General features: G+C 46.6%; 1 protein-coding gene across 1 annotated transcript in view; it reads right to left on the reverse strand.

The window, feature by feature from the left end:
- Nucleotides 1-4,916: 4,916 nt before the first annotated feature.
- Nucleotides 4,917-21,840, reverse strand: part of LOC147120800 (angiopoietin-related protein 7-like) — a 121,661-nt gene continuing 104,737 nt past the window's right edge. Inside the window, exons 5-6 of the mRNA XM_085977121.1 lie at nt 5,044-5,239; nt 4,917-4,937 (exon numbers count right to left, since the gene is read on the reverse strand). Of these exons, the coding sequence (XP_085833247.1) occupies nt 4,917-4,937; nt 5,044-5,239 (217 nt within the window). The remainder of the gene's footprint in view (nt 4,938-5,043; nt 5,240-21,840) is intronic.

A 21,840-nucleotide genomic window follows, 5' to 3' on the forward strand; every position in this document is an offset into this window, starting at 1 on the left:
TTCCCCAGCCACGACGATCAGCAAGAGACCGCCGACAGTTCCAGCGCAGACCCTTCCCGAGCAGCGGCAGCTGGAGCCGACCGACGGCGGAGAGAAGGCCGAGCAGCGTCGACGGGGTAAGACAAAGGGTGAAGCGCGCAGGGCGCGGCCGGGGGTTGAACACCGAGCGGCGTCGAGAAAAAGAAAACAAACCGGAGAGAGAGAGAGGGTCAAGAAACAGCCGGGTTCAAGACTGAGCGGCGTCGAAAAAAAAAAAAAGAAAAGAAGAACGCGCAGAGCACAGCCAGGGCTCACGGGCTGAACAGGGTCCGCGGGGAGAAGAGGGAGAAGAGCGCGGGAGACGCCATTGAGCCGTGGAGAAGAAGGAAGAGCACGGGAGACGCCATTTTTAGAAGCCGCAGCGGAGAAGAAGGGCGAGCGCGGGAAGGAAGGAAAGCGCGGGAGACGCCATTTTGTGCCAGCGGAGAAGAAGGGGAAGTGCGGGAGACGCCATTTTGACAGTTAACGCACACCCAGGGATGCCGAAGAGTGGCAGTATCTCTACGTTCGACAATGAAGTCGAAGATTGGGCGACATATGTGGAACGTATTGAGGTGTACTGCAGGGCGAATGAAGTGCCAGATGCTAATAAAGCACTGGTTTTGTTAAATTCCATTGGTGCAAAAACTTATGGGTTACTGTGAAATCTAATAACCCCAGAGAAGCCGGTGAACAAGAATTTCGAAAGCATAGTAGAAATCCTACAGGACCACTTAAACCCCACACCGCTGCTGATAGCAGAATGATTTAAGTTCCATAAAAGGAACCAACACAAAGACGAAAGCAATGCTGAGTACCTAACGGAACTGCGCAAGCTATCGAAACACTGCCAGTTTGGAGCGGGACTAGCAGATACGTTAAGGGACAAGTTTGTGTGTGGGCTACAAAGTGAAGGAACCCAGAAACGGCTTCTATCAGAAAAGGATCTTACGCTGGACAAAGTTTTCAGTATGGCAGTATCACACGAAGCAGCCGCAAGGGGCGCTGCAGAGATACAACGGAGACCGCAAGAATATGGCACCAATGAAATGTCCTATGGAACAGGGAAGTGCTATCGCTGCGGCAGAACAACACATGACCAGAAAGATTGTTGGTTCAAGGACCAAGTGTGCAGACAGTGTGGGAAAGCAGGACACATAGCAAGAGTCTACAGGTCTGGGAAGAAAACCAACAGTAAGAAATCTCCACAGGAGAAGTACAAAAAGGTACACCAGGTGATGGACAGTGGTTCAGATGAACAGAAAAGTGACACAGACTCCGGAAGCAAGGAGCTGGGTTGTCTGAAACTACATAAGGTAACCGAAATGGAAGATCACCAGACTATCTGGGTTACACTCAAGATAGACGGAGTCCAAGTGAAAATGGAATTGGACACAGGATCAGCTCTAACAGTCATAAATCAAAGAGACTACAAGCGGCTATTTTCACACATACCCTTGAAAGCTACAGAGATTGTCTTGAAGACGTATACGGGGCAAAAAGTCTACCCCAAAGGAAAAATAAGGGTGAAAGTGATATATAAAGGCCAGGAAATACCTAAAATGGATATGTATGTATTGCCAGATGGAGGACCACCACTGCTAGGACGTGAATGGATCCGGAAGATACAATTAGATTGGCATTCCATACAGGCACTGAAGGTTGAGGCCAAAAAGGATGACGCGTCACACCTGGACGACTGTCAAAAATGCTAACTGACACAAAATAAGTGTTCCAGGAGGGATTAGGAACACTAAAAGGCATAACAGCAACGATTAAAATAGAGGAAAATGCAAGCCCGAAGTTTCTGAAGGCCAGACCAGTGCCTTATGCAATCAGACCAGCTGTTGAAGCAGAGCTGGAAGGGTTGGAACGTTCAGGAGTACTGTCCAAAGTGGACTGGAGCGAGTGGGCTACACCCATCGTTCCTGTAATGAAGAGGTCATTGAGTAATACTCCTGGGGAACCAAAGAAGGTCCGCATCTGTGGGGATTTTAAGGTGACAGTGAACCCAGTCCTTCACATGGTACAATATCCGCTTCCACGAATTGAGGATATTTTCGCCTCGCTATCTGGAGGTAAACGCTTCACCAAAATTCATCTAGCCCAGGCATACTTGCAAATGGAGGTAGAAGAAGCTTAGAAACAATACCTTACGATTAACACTCATAAAGGTCTCTATCAATACAACCGGCTGGTGTTTGGAGTAGCCTCGGCTCCGGCTATCTGGCAAAGGGCGATGGATCAGGTCCTGCAAGGGATTCCAGGGACCCAGTGTTATTTGGACGACATCTTGGTCATGGGTGAAAATGACAGTGATCACCTCGCCAACTTGGAGAAGGTGCTCACCAGATTAAAGGAGTATGGGCTACGAGCTAATCGCCACAAGTGCGAGTTTTTCCAGAAACAGATCTCGTATTGTGGCCACGTCATCGATGAAGAGGGGTTACATAAGTCCCCTGACAAGATTGAGGCAGTAGTCAAGGCTCCAGCACCAGAAAATGTGTCACAACTGAAGTCGTTCCTTGGGCTGGTAAACTATTACCACAAGTTCTTACCAAATTTGTCCACGGTATTACACCCACTGAACACCCTACTGCAAACAAGGGTACCATGGAAGTGGGATGATGAACGTAGATGAGCTTTCCAGAAGTGTAAAGAATTGATCACATCAAAAGAGGTGTTGGCCCATTTTAACCCAGCACTACCAATTCGTTTGGCATGTGATGCATCACCCTATAGTATTGGAGCGGTGCTGTCGCACAAATTCCCAGACGGGTTGGAGAGGCCAGTAGCCTTTGCGTCTCGGTCACTAACCTCAGCCGAGCGCAACTACGCCCAGATTGACAGGGAGGCCCTCAGCCTAGTATGGGGAGTAAAAAAATTCAACCACTATCTGCATGGGCAGAAGTTCACCCTGCTGACTGACCACCAACCACTTGTCTCCATCTTTGATCCTAAGAAGGGCGTTCCAGTGATGACTGCACAGCGGTTACAAAGATGGTCCCTGTTTCTAGGGGTGAATCAATATGAAATAGAATATAAAGGCACGAAACAGCATGGGAATGCTGATGGGCTATCGCGCCTGCCACTGCCTACTGTGGAGGAAGCACCAGCAGTGGACCCTATCGAGATATTTTATTCGTCAATAATTGAATGATTGCCAGTAACGAACGCGGATACAGAGAAGGAGACCCGAAATGATCCGACGCTGTCTCGGGTATATGATTTGACGGTGAGGGGATGGCCAACACATGGCGACTCACTGTTGCCAGCATTCTCATCCAGAAGAGAACAGCTGTCAGTATGCCAGGGGACAGTGATGTGTGGATCCAGAGTGGTGATTCCACCCAAGTTAAGGGAGAGAGTGCTAAATGAGCTACATGAAGGTCATCTGGGAGGAGTGAAAATGAAAAGCCTTGCTAGGGCTTATGTGTGGTGGCCGGGGATCGATCAACAAATCGAAGACCTAACTAAGAGCTGCTTAGGATGCCAGAAGGTCCAAAATGCACCACCACATGCCCCTCTACACCCATGGGAGTGGCCCTCCTCTCTATGGCAACGGGTCCATATTGATTTCGCTGGTCCATTCATGGACTCAATGTTCTTAATAGCAGTGGATGCTCATTCAAAGTGGCCTGAGGTGATAAAAATGTCTTCAATCACTACAGAGAAAACGATTGCAGTCCTACGGACCATATTTGCCAGAAACGGTTTGCCAGAGCAGATTTGCTCTGATAATGGACCACAGTTTGTGTCCGGCGAGTTTCAAAAATTTATGAGAAGGAATGGGGTAAGGCATTACACATCCACCCCATATCATCCAGCCACAAATGGATTGGCTGAGAGGTTCGTACAAACCTTTAAGAAGGCGATAAAGGCCATGTGTGACGATGAAATTCCACTACAGCATAAGATGGACAATTTCTTATTAGCCTACCGAAACGCGACACATGCAGTTACCAACCAGACCCCGGCCATGGTGTTCTTTAACCGAAGATTGAGATCTCGTCTGGACTTGCTCAGACCAAATGTGCGAAGAAATGTTGAGGACAAACAATTCCAGCACATCAATGAGAAGCCGACAAGGAGCTTCAATGTAGGGCAACCAGTCTTGGCCCGTGACTATCGAACAGAGAAATGGCAACTCGGAACGATATGTACAAGGCAGGGTCCATTAATGTACACAGTGGATGTCGGGGAGAACATTGTGAGACGCCACGTCGATCAGATCTTAGCGTCACAGGAACGCGTCAACCCCATGTCTCGAGTACCTGGGGATGAACCCGACATACCGGTAGCATCTACCTCAGACCCAGTACCAGTGGAACCCGATGAACTACCTGGTGAAAAGGGGTCAGAATCGCCTCTGCACCAAGAACAAGAACCTCCGGAAAGGCGCTATCCCGAAAGGGTCAGGAAGCCGCCCCAAAGACTGAATCTATAAATGGACTTTTGTTGTTTAACGTACATGTTAAAATGTTAATTGTTATTTGAATATTAGGGGTACTACTAATCTAAAAGGGGAGGAATTGTAGTGTATGTGCCTTTAAGTCAGAACTACTTTTACAGCTCCTGTATACTGTAGTACCGGCAGTGACCACACCTGTATATAAGCTTTGCGCATGCCTCTGTACCCCCAGTCTTGAGACTACCTTCCTCCAGTAAAGACCTGTTTATTGTTAATTTACAGCATCCGTGTGATTATTGAATAACAGCATATCCTCAGAATCACGGATCTAACAAGGTTTCCAAAAGCTTGGTCAAAGTGCCTTAAAGGAGGTGAGAGAGGTAGAGAAGCAGAGAGGTGTAGGGAGGGAATTCCAGAGCTTAGGGCCTTAACAGCTGAAGGCTTTACCTGCCCTGGGAGTGATTGCTGGGACAGTGTAGAGGAAACTCTAGGGATGAACGTGCATGAGCTGTGTAAGTCCATGAGATGGGGATTCCACAGTGCCACAAGTCAGTTGCCTCTCTCTGATGGCCCAAAGGAGGGTGCGAGATTGGGTGTGAGGTGCAGACAGTTACCTTGTAGTAAACCCCATTGAGATTGGAGAAGAAGCACTGGTGATACCACCAGCCTCCATGTGAGATCTCGGCGCAGACGTTGCCAGTGTCCGGGGTGCTGAAGCTCCTCTTGTTGTGGTACCAGGCGAAGGAATCTTCCACCGTCCCACTGAAACCGCCAACATGCAGGCGGTAGTGATTGGATTCATCCTCAATACTGATGGGCACAGAATAGCATTAATACGTAGAGGAAACAACATCAGGGCCAACAGCCACATTCCTTCTCATTGCTCAACCCCACCTACCCACCTTCTCCCCATACCCCCAACCCCACCCACCCACCTTCTCCCCATACCCCCAACCCCACCTACCCACCTTCTCCCCATACCCCCAACCCCACCTACCCACCTCCTCCCCATATCCCCAACCCCACCTACCCACTGTCTCCCCATACCCCTGTGGTGATTATGCTTGTTTTGTAAGAAGCATTGTAAGTGGTTGCCTGTTTCCTGCCTTGAGATATATGCTGTAAACTCATTGGTAGTTGATGTCATGTGATTTGTGGTGGCCATCTTAAATTCAGTTCTCTACAGCCTTGGTTGGGACTGGGTGTTGAAGATGTGCTGCTGGGTTTTTAAGGTTAATAAAGCCTAGATTTAGAAAGGCAAATCTATTCTTTACTTCAATTTATTAACCTTTTGTTAGAATGGAGCGATATCTTCAACCGGAACGATTTAATGCTGACCCTAATTCTGCAGGAGTGGATGAGAAATGGAAACACTGGTATCGTACATTTAAAAACTTTTTGGATGTGTTGGATCAAGAGTCTCTAAATAAGTTGAATATACTGATCAACTACATTGCTCCGGATGTGTATAAGTATATCTTGGACTGTGAAACTTAGGAATTGGCTATTGCTACATTGGAAAAGATTATTGTTAAACCAAAGAATGAGGTATTTGCACGTCACCTTCTATCTGCCCGTAGGCAGCAGGTGGGAGAATCTTTGGATGCTTCTTTACAAGCACTTCGGCGCCTTGGTGCTAACTGTAATTATAAGGCCGTGTCGGCAGAAGAATATAAGGAAGAATCGGTACGGGATGCTTTTATTAATGGATTACTGTCTAGATCAATTCGTCAGCGGTTATTAGAAAATAAGACTTTGGATCTCAAGAGTGCTTTTGAGCAAGCCTCTACATTGGATTTGGCCCAGAGAAGTTCGGATTCTTACGCTCTTTTTAATCGGCCTGCGACTGTGGTTTCGGCAGTTCCGGATGAAAAGGAATTATGTGGACTTAATAGGAGTGGTTTACCAGATTCTGAAACAGTTTCTATTTCGGCTGCTGTTGCCTCTAGGATTCAGAAGTGTTATTTTTGTGGGAACGCCTGGCACCCTCGTCTGAAGTGTCCTGCTCGGGAGGCTGTGTGTAGTAAATGCGGCAAGAGAGGTCATTATGCACGTGTTTGTAAATCAATTGCCTCCTCTGCGACTATTCAGCCTTTAGATAGGGCGTTTATTGCATCAGTTTCTGCTGCCTTTGCTCATGGCCTAAACAAAGCTATAGTTACGGCCCAAGTTAATGGGTTAGAAGTGAAGGCCCTTATAGATACGGGCAGTACCGAGAGTTTTATAAGTCTTCAGTTTGTGAAGGAGAAGCGTTTGAAAATTTTGCCTGTTACTTATCAGGTGTGTATGGCTCAGGCGACTCTCACCTCACAAGTAGCTGGTTGTTGCCTTGTGAAATTAATTCTTCTAGGTAATACGTATACTGATATATGCCTATCTGTTTTGCCTAATCTCTGTGCGGATATTTTGATTGGTCATGATGTGCTTCAATTACACGAGTCTCTCAGTCTTTCTTTTGGAGGAACTAAGCCACCTTTATCTATTTGTGGATTAACTTCTTTATCCATTTCTCCATTATCACTTTTTTCCAATTTGATGCCGGCTTGTAAGCCAATTGCTATCAAGTCAAGAAGGTATAGCAGTCAGGATAAAGAATTTATTAAGTCTGAAGTTCAACGTCTTTTATTGGAAGGAATCATTGAACCTAGTTGTTCGCCCTGGCGGGCACAAGTAGTTGTCACCACTAACGAGAGACATAAGAAACGAATGGTGATAGACTACTCTCAAACTATTAATAGGTATACTCAATTAGATGCGTACCCCTTGCCTAAGATTGATGAGCTTATCAACAAAGTATCTCAGTATAAGGTTTTTAGCACTATTGACCTAAAGAGTGCTTATCATCAGATTCCTATCGTTAAGAGGGATCAACCATATACGGCCTTTGAGGCTGGCGGAAAGCTGTATCAGTTTTGCCGAGTACCATTTGGTGTTACTAATGGTGTTGCCTGTTTTCAACGGGCAATGGATGCTTTTATAAGTGATAACTCCCTCTCTGACACTTTTTCATATTTAGACGACATCACGGTGTGTGGCAAATCAAGGGTGGAGCATGATTCTAATTTAGAAAGATTCCTTCAAGCTGCGGAAAAAGTTGGTTTAACTTTCAATAAGGAGAAGTGTATCTTTTCAACCACTGAGGTAAATCTACTGGGGTATATTATCTCGGGAAACAAGATTAAACCAGATCCAGAACGCCTGCGACCATTGATTGATTTACCTTGTCCTACTAATTCTAAGGCTTTGCAACGAGTTGTTGGACTGTTTTCTTATTATTCTAATTGGATTGCAAACTTTTCGCAGAAGATCCGGCCCCTTATTTGGGTTACGACATATCCTCTATCATGGGAGGCCAGGATGTGTTTTGATAATTTCAAAAAGGATATCCTTGGAGCAGTTGTGCATTCTATTGATGAGCAGGTTCCCTTTGTGATTGAGACGGACGCTTCCGATTTTGCAATTGGGGCTACTCTGAACCAAAATGGAAGACCTGTGGCCTTTTTCTCACGTACTTTGAACAATAGTGAGAAAAGACACTCCTCAATAGAGAAAGAGGCGTATGCAATAGTAGAAGCACTGCGTAAATGGAGACATTATTTATCGGGGCGACATTTTACGTTGGTAACTGACCAAAAATCTGTGTCCTTTATGTTTGATGTCAAACATTTTGGAAAGATCAAGAATGATAAAATAATGAGGTGGAGGATTGAGTTGGCATGCTATCATTTTGATATAGTTTACCGTCCGGGGAAAGATAATGTTGCTGCTGATGCGCTGTCGAGGGCTTATTGTTCTGTGATTCACAGAGATACACTTATTAATCTTCATAATGCTTTGTGCCATCCTGGTGTTACGAGGATGATACACTTCGTACGCAGTAAGAATTTGCCCTTTTCAGTTGAAGACATCAAGCGGATGGCTTCATCATGTTCTATCTGTGCTAGGTGTAAACCGAATTTCTTTAAGCCTCAACGAGCTCATCTTATAAAGGCTACTTCTCCTTTTGAACGTTTGAGCGTTGATTTTAAGGGGCCTCTTCCTTCAACGACTGAGAATTGATATATATTTACTGTTGTGGATGAGTTTTCAAGGTTCCCTTTTGCTTTTCCTTGCGCAGATGTATCAGCTGCTACAGTTATCAAATGTCTGACTCAACTTTTTGTCATCTTTGGGATGCCTGCGTATATCCATTCGGATCAGGGAAGTTCCTTTATGTCTTCCCAGTTGAAGGAATACCTCCAGAGTCGGGGAATCTCTACTAGTAGAACTACCCCATATAATCCCCAGGGTAATGGACAGTGCGAACGATATAATGGGGTGATCTGGAAGGCAGTTATGTTGGCTTTGACATCCCGGAACCTTAAGAATACACAGTGGGAAATGGTATTGCCTGATGCCCTGCATTCCATTAGATCATTGCTTTCAACGGCTACTAATGTGACCCCCCATGAAAGGCTCTTTAATTATCCGCGGAGATCTACTACGGGATATTCGGTACCTTCATGGCTTACTGTGCAGGGGCCTGTGCTGCTTCGACGCCATGTTAGATTGTCAAAATATGATCCTTTAGTGGAGGAGGTAGAGCTGTTGGAGGCAAATTCCCAATATGCTCATATTCGATTCCAAGATGGGAAAGAAAGTACTGTTTCAATTAAAGACTTGGCTCCTTGTGGTGGCCAGCCCTCTTCTGAGGATATTAACAATAGTCACGATTCAGATAATGTGGATGTCGTCACAGATACTACGAATATTTCCAATCCTATTGCAGATAATTATAATTCTATTAGTCAGCCCTCGATGGATGTTCATGACCGTCCCAGTTTACCTCCTGATGGGATTTCCAATCCGGAAACCGTTGATAATCGGGATATGGATAGCCGTCCTGCAGAAGATACTTCCGTGTCTCCTGGTGTGGGAGGGCAAGGAATTTCACCAAGGTTAAGAAGGTCGACACGAACAAGATATCCGGTCGACCGATTGAAAATGGACTTTTAAAATAATTGATAGTAATGTTTTAAAATTGTTGAAATATTATATTTGTATTGTTTTAGTTATAAATAATTAATTGTAAATTGTAAAGGCTACCTAGGTTGGAGTATGTTTTAAAAGGAGGGGTGAATGTGGTGATTATGCTTGTTTTGTAAGAAGCATTGTAAGTGGTTGCCTGTTTCCTGCCTTGAGATATATGCTGTAAACTCATTGGTAGTTGATGTCATGTGATTTGTGGTGGCCATCTTAAATTCAGTTCTCTACAGCCTTGGTTGGGACTGGGTGTTGAAGATGTGCTGCTGGGTTTTTAAGGTTAATAAAGCCTAGATTTAGAAAGGCAAACCTACTCTTTATTTCAACCCCCAACCCCACCTACCCACCTTCTCCCCATATCCCCAACCCCACCTACCCACCTTCTCCCCATACCCCCAACCCCACCTACCCACCTTCTCCCCATACCCCCAACCCCACCTACCCACCTTCTCCCCATACCCCCAACCCCACCTACCCACCTTCTCCCCATATCCTCAACCCCACCTACCCACCTTCTCCCTATACCCCTAACCGCACCTACCCACCTTCTCCCCATACCCCCAACCCCACCTACCCACCTTCTCCCCATATCCTCAACCCCACCTACCCACCTTCTCCCGATACCCCCAACCCCACCTACCCACCTTCTCCCCATATCCCCCAACCCCACCGACCCACCTTCTCCCCATACCCCCAACCCCACCTACTCACCTTCTCCCCATACCCCCAACCCCACCTACCCACCTTCTCCCCATACCCACAACCCCACGTACCCACCTTCTCCCCATACCCCCAACCCCACCTACCCACCTTCTCCCCATACCCCCAAACCCACCTACCCACCTTCTCCCCATATCCCCAACCCCACCTACCCACCTTCTCCCCATACCCCCAACCCCACCTACCCACCTTCTCCCCATATCCCCAACCCCACCTACCCACCTTCTCCCCATATCCCCAACCCCACCTATCCACCTTCTCCCCATACCCCTGAAATAAAGAGTAGATTGCCTTTCAAAAGCTAGGCTTTATTAACCTTAAAAAACCAGCAAGTACATGTTGAGCACCCAGTCTCAACCACTGTAGAAAACTGAATTTAAGATGGCCACCACAGGTCACATGGAATCAACTAACCAATAAGTTTACAGCATATATCTCAAGGCAGGAAAACAGGCAACCAATTACAATGCTTCTTATAAAACAAGAATAATCACCACATTCACCCCTCCTTTTAAAATATACTTCAACCTAGGTAGCCTTTACAGTTTACAATTAGTTATTTATGACTAGAGCAATACATGTGTAATGCCTTCAACAATTTTAAAATTTTACTATTAAATTATTAATTATTTTAAAAGTCCATTTTTAATCGGTGGACCGGATATCTTGTTCGTGTCGACCTTCTTAGCCTTGGTGGAGTTCCTTGCCCTCCCACACCAGGAGACACAGAAATATCTTCTGCAGGGAGGCTATCAATATCCCGATTATCAACGGTTTCCGGATTGGAAGTCCCATTAGAAGGTAGACTGGAAGGGTCATGAACATCCATCGGGGGCAGACTAAGAGAATTGTAAGTGTCTGCAATAGGATTGGAAATGTTCATAGTATCTGTGACGACATCAACATTATCTGAATTATGGCTATTGTTAATGTCCTCAGGAGAGGGCTGGCCACCACAAGGAGCCAAGTCTTTAACTGAAACCGTACTTTCTTTCCCATCTTGGAATCGAATGTGAGCATATTGGGAATTTGCCTCCAATAGCTCCACCTCCTCCACTAAAGGATCATACTTTGACAGTCTAACATGGCATCGGAGCAGCACAGGTCCCTGCATAGTAAGCCATGAAGGTACCGAATATCCCGTAGTGGATCTCCGCGGATAGTTGAAGAGCCTTTCATGGGGGGTCACATTAGTAGCCGTTGAAAGCAATGATCTAATGGAATGCAGGGCATCAGGCAGTACCATTTCCCACTGTGTATTCTTAAGGTTCTGGGATGTCAAAGCCAACATAACTGCCTTCCAGATCACCCCATTGTATCGTTCGCACTGTCCATTACCCTGGGGATTATACGGGGTAGTTCTGCTAGTAGAAATTCCCCGACTCTGGAGGTATTCCTTCAACTGGGAGGACATAAAGGAACTTTCCAGATCCGAATGGATATACGCAGGCATCCCAAAGATGACAAAAAGTTGAGCCAGACATTTAATAACTGTAGCAGCTGATACATCTGCACAAGGAAAAGCAAAAGGGAACCTTGAAAACTCATCCACAACAGTAAATATATATCGATTCTGAGTCGTTGAAGGAAGAGGCCCCTTAAAATCAACGCTCAGGCGTTCAAAGGGAGAAGTAGCCTTTATAAGATGAGCTCGTTGAGGCTTAAAGAAATTCAGTTTACACCGGGCGGAGACAGAGCATGACGAAGTCATCCGCTTGACGTCTTCAACTGCGTACGAAGTGTGTCATCCTCGTAACACCAGGATGGCACAAAGCATTATGAAGATTAATAAGCGTACCTCCGTGAAGCACAGAACAATAAGCCCTCGACAGCGCATCAGCGGCAACATTATCCTTCCCCGGACGATAGACTATATCGAAATGGTAGCATGCCAACTCGATCCTCCACCTCATTATTTTATCATTCTTAATCTTTCCGAAATGTTTGACATCAAACATGAAGGGCACAGATTTTTGGTCAGTTACTAACGTAAAATGTCGCCCAGATAAATAATGTCTCCATTTACGCAGTGCTTCTACTATTGCGTACGCCTCTTTCTCTATTGATGAATGTCTCTGCTCACTATTGCTCAGAGTACATGAGAAAAAGGCCACAGGTCTTCCATTTTGGTTCAGGGTAGCCCCAATTGCAAAATCGGAAGCATCCATCTCAATCACAAAGGGAACCTGCTCATCAATAGAATGCACAACTGCTCCAAGGATATCCTTTTTAAGATTATCAAAGCACATCCTGGCCTCCCATGATAGAGGATATGTCGTAACCCGAATAAGGGGCCGGATCTTCTGCGAGAAGTTTGCAATCCAATTAGAATAATAAGAAAACAGTCCAACAACTCGTTGCAAGGCCTTAGAATTAGTAGGGCAAGGTAAATCAATCAGTGGTCGCAGCCATTCTGGATCTGGTTTAATCTTGTTTCCCGAGACAATATACCCCAGTAAATTTACCTCGGTGGTCGAAAAGATACACTTCTCTTTATTGAAAGTTAAGCCAGATTTTCCGCAACTTGAAGGAATCTTTCTAGATTAAAATCATGCTCCACCCTTGATTTGCCACACACCGTGATGTCATCTAAATATGAGAAGGTGTCAGAGAGAGAGTTATCACTTATAAAAGCATCCATTGCCCGTTGAAAACAGGCGACACCGTTTGTAACACTGAATGGTACTCGGCAAAACTGGTACAGCTTTCCGCCAGCTTCAAAGGCCGGATATGGTTTGTCCCTCTTAGCGATAGGAATCTGATGATAAGCACTCTTTAGGTCAATAGTGCTAAAAACCTTATATTGAGATACTTTATTGATAAGCTCATCAATCTTAGGCAGGGGGTACGCATCTAATTGAGTATACCTGTTAATAGTTTGAGAGTAGTCTATCACCATTCGCTTCTTATGTCTCTCATTAGTGGTGACAACTACCTGTGCCCGCCAGGGCAAAAAACTAGGTTCAATGATTCCTTCCAATAAAAGACGTTGAACTTCAGAATTAATAAATTCCTTATCCTGACTGCTATACCTTCTTGGCTTGGTAGCAATTGGCTTACAGTCCAGCATCAAATTGGAAAAAAGTGATAATGGAGAAATGAATAAAGAAGTTAATCCACAAACAGACAAAGGTGGCTTGGTTCCTCCGAAAGAAAGACTGAGGGACTCATGTAATTGAAGCACATCATGACCAATCAAAATGTCCGCACAGAGATTAGGCAGAACGGATAGGCGTATATCAGTATACGTATTACCTAGGAGAATTAATTTCACAAGGCAACAACCAGCTACTTGTGAGGTGAGAGTCGTCTGAGCCATACACACCTGATAGGAAACAGGCAAAATTTTCAAACGCTTCTCCCTCACAAACTGAAGACTTATAAAGCTCTCTACTGCCCGTATCTATAAGGGCCTTCACTTCTAACCCATCAACTTGGGCCATAACTATAGCTTTGTTTAGGCCATGGGAAAAGGCGGCAGAAACTGATGCAATAAACGCCCTATCTAAAGGCTGAATGGTCGCAGAGGAGGCAACCGATTTGCAAACACGTGCGTAATGACTTCCCTTGCCGCATTTACTACACACAGCCTCCCGGGCAGGGCACTTCAGACGGGGGTGCCGGGCGTTCCCGCAAAAATAACACTTCTGAATCCTAGAGGCAACAGCTGCCGAAGTAGAAACTGTTTCGGAATCTGGCAAACCACTCCTATTAAATCCACGTAACTCCCTTTCATCCGGAACTGCCGAAACCACGGTCGCAGGCCGATCAAAAAGAGCATAAGAATCCGAACTTCTCTGAGCCAAATCCAATGTAGAGGCTTGCTCAAAAGCACACTTAAGATCCAAGATCTTATTTTCTAATAACCGCTGATGAATTGATCTAGACAGTAATCCATTAATAAATGCATCCCGTACCGACTCTTCCCTATGTTCTTCTGCAGACACGGCCTTATAATTACAGTTAGCACCAAGGCGCCGGAGTGCTTGTAAATAAGCATCCAAGGATTCTCCCGCCGGCTGCCTACGGGCAGATAAAAGGTGACGTGCAAATACCTCATTTTGGGGTTTAACAAACATTTTTTCCAACGTAGCAATAGCCAATTCATAAGCTTCACAGTCCAAAATATACTTATACACATCCGGAGCAATGTAGTTGATTAGTATATCCAACTTATTTAGAGATTGCTGATCCAACACACCCAAAAAGTTTTTAAATGTACGATACCAATGTTCCCATTGATCATCCACTCCTGCAGAATTAGGGTCAGCATTAAATCGTTCCGGTCAAAGATATCGTTCCATTATAGCAAAAGGTTAATAAATTGAGATAAAGAGTAGATTGCCTTTCAAAAGCTAAGCTTTATTAACCTTAAAAAACCAGCAAGTACATGTTGAGCACCCAGTCTCAACCAAACTGTAGAAAACTGAATTTAAGATGGCCACCACAGGTCACATGGAATCAACTAACCAATAAGTTTACAGCATATATCTCAAGGCAGGAAAACAGGCAACCAATTACAATGCTTCTTATAAAACAAGAATAATCACCACAACCCCCAACCCCACCTTCTCCCATAACCCTCAACCCCACCTACCCACATTCTCCCCATACCCCCAACCCCACCTACCCACCTTCTCCCCATACCCCCAACCCCACCTACCCACCTTCTCCCCATACCCCCAACCCCACCTACCCACCTTCTCCCCATACCCCCAAGCCCGCCTACCCACCTTCTCCCCATACCCCCAACCCCACCTACCACCTTCTCCCCATACCCCCAACCCCACCTACCCACCTTCTCCCCATACCCCCAACCCCACCTACCCACCTTCTCCCCATACCCCCAACCCCACCTACCCACCTTCTCCCCATACCCCCAAACCCACCTACCCACCTTCTCCCCATACCCCAACCCCACCTACCCACCTTCTCCCCATACCCCCAACCCCACCTACCCACTTTCTCCCCATACCCCCAAACTCACCTACCCACCTTCTCCCCATACCCCCAACCCCACCTACACACCTTCTCTCCATACCTCCAACCCCACCTACCCACCTTCTCCCCATACCCCCAACCCCACCTACCCACCTTCTCCCCATACCCCCAACCCCACCTACCCACCTTCTCCCCATATCCCCAACCCCACCTACCCACCTTCTCCCCATATCCCCAACCCCACCTACCCACCTTCTCCCCATATCCGCCAACCCCACCTACCCACCTTCTCCCCATACCCCCAACCCCACCTACCCACCTTCTCCCCATATCCCCAACCCCACCTACCCACTTTCTCCCCATACCCCCAACCCCACCTACCCACCTTCTCCCCATATCCCTCAACCCCACCTACCCAACTTCTCCCCATATCCCCAACCCCACCTACCCACCTTCCCCCCATATCCCCAACCCCACCTACTCACCTTCTCCCCATATCCCCAACCCCACCTACCCACCTTCTCCCCATATCCCCAACCCCACCTACGCACCTTCTCCCCATATCCCCAACCCCACCTATCCACCTTCTCCCCATATCCCCAACCCCACCTACCCACCTTATCCCCATATCCTCAACCCCACCTACCCACCTTCTCCCTGTATCCCCAACCCCACCTACCCACCTTCTCCCCATATCCCCAACCCCACCTACCCAACTTCTCCCCATATCCCCAACCCCACCTACCCACCTTCTCCCTATATCCCCAACCCCACCTACCCACCTTCTCCCAATACCCCCAACCCCACCTACCCACCTTCTCCCCATACCCACAACCCCACCTACCCACCTTCTCCCCATATCCCCAACCCCACCTAGCCACCTTCTCCCCATATCCCCAACCCCACCTACCCACTTTCTCCCCATACCCCTCACCCAGTTGCACCAGTTGCTGAAGGTAAGCATGCAGGTGCAGCAGGCGGTTAAGAAGGCAAATGGTATGTTGGCCTTCGTAGCGAGAGGGTTCGAGTACAGGAACAAGGATGTCTTGCTGCAGTTGTACAGGGCCTTGGTGAGACCACACCTTGAGTATTGTGTGCAGTTTTGGTCGCCTTATCTGAGGAAGGATGTTCTTGCCATGGAGGGAGTGCAGCGAAAATTCACCAGACTGATACATGGGATGGCAGGAATGATGTATGAGGAGAGGTTGGGCCGATTGGGCTTATACTCGCTGGAGTTTAGAAGAATGAGAGGGGATCTCATTGAAACTTATAAAATTCTAACAGGATGGGGTTACGGGGATAGGGTGGGATATGTGTTGGTGTAGGGGTTACGGGGATCGGGTGGGATATGTGTCGGTGCAGGCTCGATGGGCCGAAATGGCCTCTATCTGCATTGTGGGGTTTCTGTGATTTCTGTGATTCTGTGACTAGACAGACTAGATGCAGGAAGGATGTTCCCGATGGTGGGGGAGTCCAGAGGATGCGGAGGTACTTAAACAGCAGCCCGAGGCAGCGAGGCCCAGAGCCCCGAGACCGGAGAGGCAGCGGACCTGCGAGGGATCACCAGAGTCCCGACCAATCCAGGTTCCGGGAGAGAGGTAAAAAGTAATCCGAGTGTGACGTCAGCAGGAAGCAGGTAAGTGATTGGTTGGTGAGTATTTCACTCCTTTTTAAACTTTAACTCTGTTTTATAGTTTCTAAGGTCTCTCTGGTGTAGCGGGGACTGTTGGTAAACTATTTAACTGTAGTGTAATTAGTGGGATTGATTGATTTAATTTAAACTCAATTAATTAAAGGGTAAGTCATGGCAGGACAGCCCGGCCCCGTGATCTGCTCCTCCTGCGAGATGTGGGAACTCAGGGACACTTCCTGTGTCCCTGACAACTACATGTGCAGGAAGTGCACCCAGCTGCAGCTACTGACAGACTGCATTGCGGCACTGGAGCTGCGATTGGATGCATACTGGAGAGCTCACGATGCTCGGGACATCGTGAATAGCACGTTTACGGAGTTGGACACACCGCAGGTAGAGGTTGGACAGGAAGAAAGGGAACGGGTGACCAACAGGCAGAGTACTAGGCACAGGCAGGTAGTGCAGGGTTCCCCTGTGGCCATCCCCCTCTCCAACAGATACACCACTTTGAGTACTGTTGGGGGGGATGGCTTATCAGAGGAAGGCAGCAGCAGCCAACTTCCTGGCACCAGGGGTGGCTCTGCTGCACAGAATGGGAGGAAAAAGAGTGGTAGAGCTATAGTAATAGGGGATTCAATTGTAAGGGGAATAGATAGGTGTTTCTGCGGCCGCAAACGAGACTCCAGGATGGTGTGTTGCCTCCCTGGTACAAGGGTCAAGGATGTCTCCGAGCGGCTGCAGAACATCTTGGAAGGGGAGGGTGAACAGCCAGTTGTCGTGGTGCATATAGGCACCAATGACATAGGTAAAAAGCGGGATGAGGTCCTAAAAGCGGAATATAGGGAGTTAGGAGGTAAATTAAAAAACAGGACCTCAAAGGTAGTAATCTCAGGATTGCTACCAGTGCCACGTGCTAGTCAGAGTAGAAATAGAAGGATATTTCAGATGAATACGTGGCTAGAGGAATGGTGCCAGGGAGAGGGATTTAAGTTCCTGGGACATTGGAACTGGTTCTGGGGGAGGTGGGACCAGTTCAAACCGGACGGTTTGCACCTGGGCAGGGCCGGGGCCAATGTCCTAGGGGGAGTGTTTGCTAGTGCTCTGGGGAGGGTTTAAACTAAAATGGAAGGGGGTTGGGAACCTGAGCAGGGAGACAGAGGAAAGGGAAACAAGGATAAAAGCAAAAGATAGGAAGGAGAAAAACAAAAGTGGCAGTCAGAGAAATCAGCGGTTTAAATCAAACGTGGCCACAGTAAATAACAATTCTAATAGGTCTAAGAGCATTAAAAAAACAAGCCTGAAGGCTTTGTGTCTTAATGCGAGGAGCATTTGTAATAAGGTGGATGAATTGGCTGCGCAAATAGAGGTAAACAAATATGATTTGGTTGGGATTACGGAAACGTGGCTCAAGGACGGCCAAGACTGGGAACTCAACATCCAGGGGTATTCGATATTCAGGAAAGATAGGCAAAAAGGAAAGGGAGGAGGGGTAGCATTACTGGTTAAAGAAGGGATTAACACAATTGTAATGAAGGATATTAGCTCTGATGAGGTGGAATCTGTATGGGTAGAATTGAGAAATACTAAGGGGAAAAAAACATTAGTGGGAGTGGTATATAGACCTCCAAACAGTAAGGCGGAGGTTGGGGATAGCATTAAAAGGGAAATTAAAGAAGCGTGCAATAAGGGCACAGCAGTCATCATGGGTGACTTTAATCTACATATAGATTGGGCTAACCAAATTAGTAACAATACTGTGGAGGAGGAATTCCTGGAGTGTTTACCAGATGGTTTCCTGGACCAATATGTCGAGGAACCAACCAGAGATCAGGCCATCTTAGACTGGGTATTATGTAATGAGAAAGGATTAATTAGCAATCATGTTGTACGAGGCCCCTTGGGTCGGAGCGATCATAATATGATCGAATTCTTCATTAAGATGGAGAATGAAGTGGTTGACTCAGAAACTAGGGTCCTCAATTTAAATAAAGGAAACTACGATGGTCTGAGGAGCGAGTTGGGTAGGATTGATTGGGGAATGGCACTCAAAGGGTTGACGGTGGATAGGCAATGGCAAACATTCAAAGGCCGAATGGATGAACTACAGAAGTTGTTCATCCCAGTTTGGCATAAAAATAAAACAAAAAAGGTGACTCAACCGTGGCTAACAAGGGAAATTAGGGATAGCATAAGATACAAGGAGAGCACATAAAAATTGGCCAGAAAAAGCAATAATCCTGAGGATTGGTAGCAGTTTAGGATTCAACAAAGGAGGAGAAAGGGATTAATTAAGAAAGGGAAAATAGAATATGAGAGTAAGCTTGCTGGGAACATAAAAACTGACTGTAAAAGCTTTTATAGATATGTGAAGAGAAAAAGATTGGTGAAGTCAAGCATAGGTCCCTTGCAGTCAGAATCGGGGGAATTTATAATGGGGAGCAGAGAAATGGCAGACCAACTAAATACATATTTTGGTTCTGTCTTCACAAAGGAGGACACAAATAACCTCCCAGAAATACCGCAGAACATAGGGTCTGATGAAAGGGTGGAACTGAAAGAAATCAGTATTTGTAGGGAAATGGTGTTCGGAAAATTGATGGGACTGAAAGCCGATAAATCCCCAGGGCCTGATAATCTACATCCCAGGGTACTTAAGGAAGTGGCCCTGGAAATAGTAGATGCATTGCTGGTCATCTTCCAGAACTCGATAGACTCTGGAACAGTACCCATGGATTGGAGGGTAGCTAATGTTACCCCACTATTCAAAAAAGGTGGCAGAGAAAAAGCGGGGAATTATAGACCGGTAAGCCTGACATCGGTAGTGGGGAAAATGCTAGAGTCCATTATAAAAGATGTAATAGCAGAGCACTTGGAAAGCAGTGACAGGATCGGACAAAGTCAACATGGATTTACAAAAGGTAAATCATGCTTGACTAATCTACTTGAGGATGTAACTGGTAAAATAGATAAGGGAGAACCAGTGGATGTGGTGTATTTGAACTTTCAGAAGGCTTTCGATAAGGTCCCGCATAAGAGGTTAGCGTGCAAAATTAAGGCACATGGGATTGGGGGCAAGGCATTGACTTGGATAGAGAACTGGTTGGCGGACAGAAAGCAAAGAGTTGGAATAAACGGGTCGTTTTCCGAGTGGCAGGCAGTGACTAGTGGGGTACCGCAAGGATCGGTCCTAGGACCCCAGCTGTTCGCAATATATATTAATGATCTGGACGAGGGAATTGGATGTAATATCTCCAAATTTGCAGATGACACAAAGCTGGGTGGGAGGGTATGCTGTGAGGAGGATGTCATGAAACTCCAGTACGATTTGGATAGGTTGGGTGATTGGGCAGAAACATGGCAAATGCACTATAATGTGGATAAATGTGAGGTTATCCACTTTGGTGGCAAAAACAGGAAGGCAGATTATTATTTGAATGGCAATAGATTGGGAGAAGGGGAAGTGCAAAGAGACCTGGGTGTTCTTGTGCACCAGTCGCTGAAGGTAAGCATGCAGGTGCAGCAGGCGGTTAAGAAGGCAAATGGTATGTTGGCCTTCGTAGCAAGAGGGTTCGAGTACAAGAACAAGGATGTCTTGCTGCAGTTGTACAGAGCCTTGGTGATGTTGTGTATGTACCTTTAAGAGAATAACTGGTCTCAGACTGCAGTACCGGCAGTGACCAACCCTGTATAAAAGGCGCTAGAGAGCCTCTGTTGTTTCGTTTCGTTATGGACTTCCACCAGTAAAGATCTGTTTGTTTTCACTCCTGCTAGTCCGTGTCTCAATCATTCACGGACTTAACACTGGCGACGAGGAAGAAACGAACTTACCTGCAACTCAGCAGCAGCTCCGACGACGTTGTTGAAGGTCGGAGCCAGAAAGAAAAAAAAAAGAGGCCATTGAAACTCGGGAAATGGGCGTCGACCGTCAATCATCGATTTCAAAACTTGCAGGAGAGACTGTCCAGAGCCAGGCTGGGTTCCTCGGTCCGTGGTTTCCCAGCTAATCGGGCTGGTGGCAGGTAGTGCTCTGATCCTTCCTGGGCTGCGGCGGGCTGAAGCTTGATCGGGTGGCTTTTCAACCGGGCCGGGCAGCGAGTCGGGAAGCAAAGAGAGAGAGAGAGGGTGGAGCACACAGGGCGCGGCCAGTGTTTCGAAGCTGGGCAGCGTTCGGACCTAAGAAGAGGGATGGAAGTGTCCCAGAGGGTCCGCTCCACGACGGGAAGATAATAAAAGAAAAAGAATTAATATTTAACGCGCAGGAAACCGTGGAAAGCAGCGCTAACAACAGCGGGGAAGAAGACAAAGCGCGGGAGGCGCCATTTTGTTAAATCGGGGAATAAAACGTTAAGCAATAAGTCTGAAGAGCCAAGGAAGATTCGCATCTGTGGGGATTTCAAGGTGACGGTGAACCCTGTCCTTTGCACAGTACAATATCCTCTTCTAAGGATAGAAGACATCTTCGCCTCGCTGTCTGGAGGGAAGCGTTTTACAAAAATTGACCTAGCACAAGCATATTTGCAGATGGAGGTTGAAGAGTCCTCTAGGAAGTATCTCACGATAAACACTCACAAAGGTCTTCACCAGTATCATCGATTGGTATTCGGAGTAGCATCGGCTCCGGCGATATGGCAAAGAGCAATGGAACAAGTCCTGCAAGGGATTCCGGTGACTCAGTGTTACTTGGATGACATCCTTGTAACAGGTGAAGATGACAGTGAACACCTTAACAACCTAGAACAGGTGCTCACTAGACTACGGGAACATGGGCTGCGAGCCAACCACCCCAACTGCGAATTTTTTAAGAAACAGATATCGTATTGTGGCCACATGATTGATGAAGAGGGGTTACATAAGTCCCCTGACAAAATTGAAGCGGTTGTTAAGGCCCCAGCGCCTGAAAATGTGTCGCAACTGAGGTCATTCCTCGGGTTGGTGAATTACTATCATAAGTTTTTGCCGAATTTGTCGACAATTTTGCACCCACTGAACGCCCTGCTACGAACGGGGGTAGCATGGAAATGGAGCGATGATTGTAAGCATGCTTTTCAGAAGAGTAAGGACTTAATCACTTCAAGGGAAGTATTGGCTCACTACA

Source organism: Somniosus microcephalus, chromosome 3 (genome assembly GCF_052327205.1).
Source record: "Somniosus microcephalus isolate GS21.2 chromosome 3, FLI_Smic_1.0, whole genome shotgun sequence".
NCBI classification, from domain to species: domain Eukaryota; kingdom Metazoa; phylum Chordata; class Chondrichthyes; order Squaliformes; family Somniosidae; genus Somniosus; species Somniosus microcephalus.